Here is a 936-nt window from a genome sequence, read left to right as displayed (position 1 = left end):
AACACCAAAACAAACATCTAACCACCCTTATTAGTGTTAAACGGCGTAGACCCAATCGCCCTAAGCCGGTCAAATTTCTATAACCGTATAATCGACCTATAGAGGGTAAATCCTAGAACGAACCGGCGGGTGTCTTATGCGCTAAATATCTCCTAAGAATATCTTAACAGATTGAGCCAGGTACTGCTATAATTATCCTCTTATAGATTTCTCTTTAGCTCGCTAGGGACAAGGATATAGGACTAGTTATAGCTCTGCCAATTACTCTCCTCTAGCTTATTACTTAAGTTATAAGCTAAGCTAATATCTAGCTTTCGCTTGCTAACTAATTTAGGTATAGGCTTGTTCAGGGTAGTAATGCAGCAACGACGCTTTAAGGGATAGAAGCCATATTCATCCGCGAACCGTAGAAATTGGTTAATATAGCAGCAAAGAAATTGTAATACCGCTATCTCCTCGCATCCATCTGGCCAGTCCACCCAGCCAACGCCATCTTAAAACAGCAGCGGCTTCGCGTCTTTGCAGCTTTATAATACCGCCGTCGTCATCTTATAAAGCCGTGGGATTTGTCTAAAAAATGTGTTAAAAACGTCTGGATAGTCGATTATAAGATTATCCTCCACTTCATTTTTGAGTATAGGGTCCACATTCCTTCTTAGGTCGGATATGTTTATAAAACTGCCAGTGTTAAACGTCTAAGGTGTCTACTAAAAGGACGCGGTACGTGAAGGGCTAAATGGGGGAGGCGTTAATAGTTTGGCGACGGTTATAGGAGTTATAGACTATGCGATAGAGTTATAGACTGTATCCCAAATAACGCTGTCTAGCTCATTATTAAGGACCGCATTTAGGAGAGGTAAAATATAATTAATGTAAAAGCTGTCAGAGTAGACCGCTGAACTTAGCGCTAATAGGTTACTAAGGAGGTCTCTATTG

The 936-nt window shown here is 40.9% G+C and overlaps 1 protein-coding gene across 1 annotated transcript; it reads right to left on the bottom strand.

The window, feature by feature from the left end:
- Nucleotides 1–527: 527 nt before the first annotated feature.
- On the bottom strand, nucleotides 528–692 carry K441DRAFT_559505 (uncharacterized protein; the record flags this gene model as incomplete). Its single annotated transcript, XM_067643457.1, has 1 exon — nucleotides 528–692. A coding segment is annotated over one exon (165 nt), but the record flags the coding sequence as incomplete, so codon positions are not given.
- Between the last annotated feature and the right edge of the window lie 244 nt (nucleotides 693–936).

Source organism: Cenococcum geophilum (genome assembly GCF_001692895.1).
Source record: "Cenococcum geophilum 1.58 unplaced genomic scaffold K441scaffold_20, whole genome shotgun sequence".
Taxonomy (NCBI): Eukaryota; Fungi; Ascomycota; class Dothideomycetes; order Gloniales; family Gloniaceae; genus Cenococcum; species Cenococcum geophilum.
This window is presented reverse-complemented; position numbering and strand designations above follow the sequence as displayed.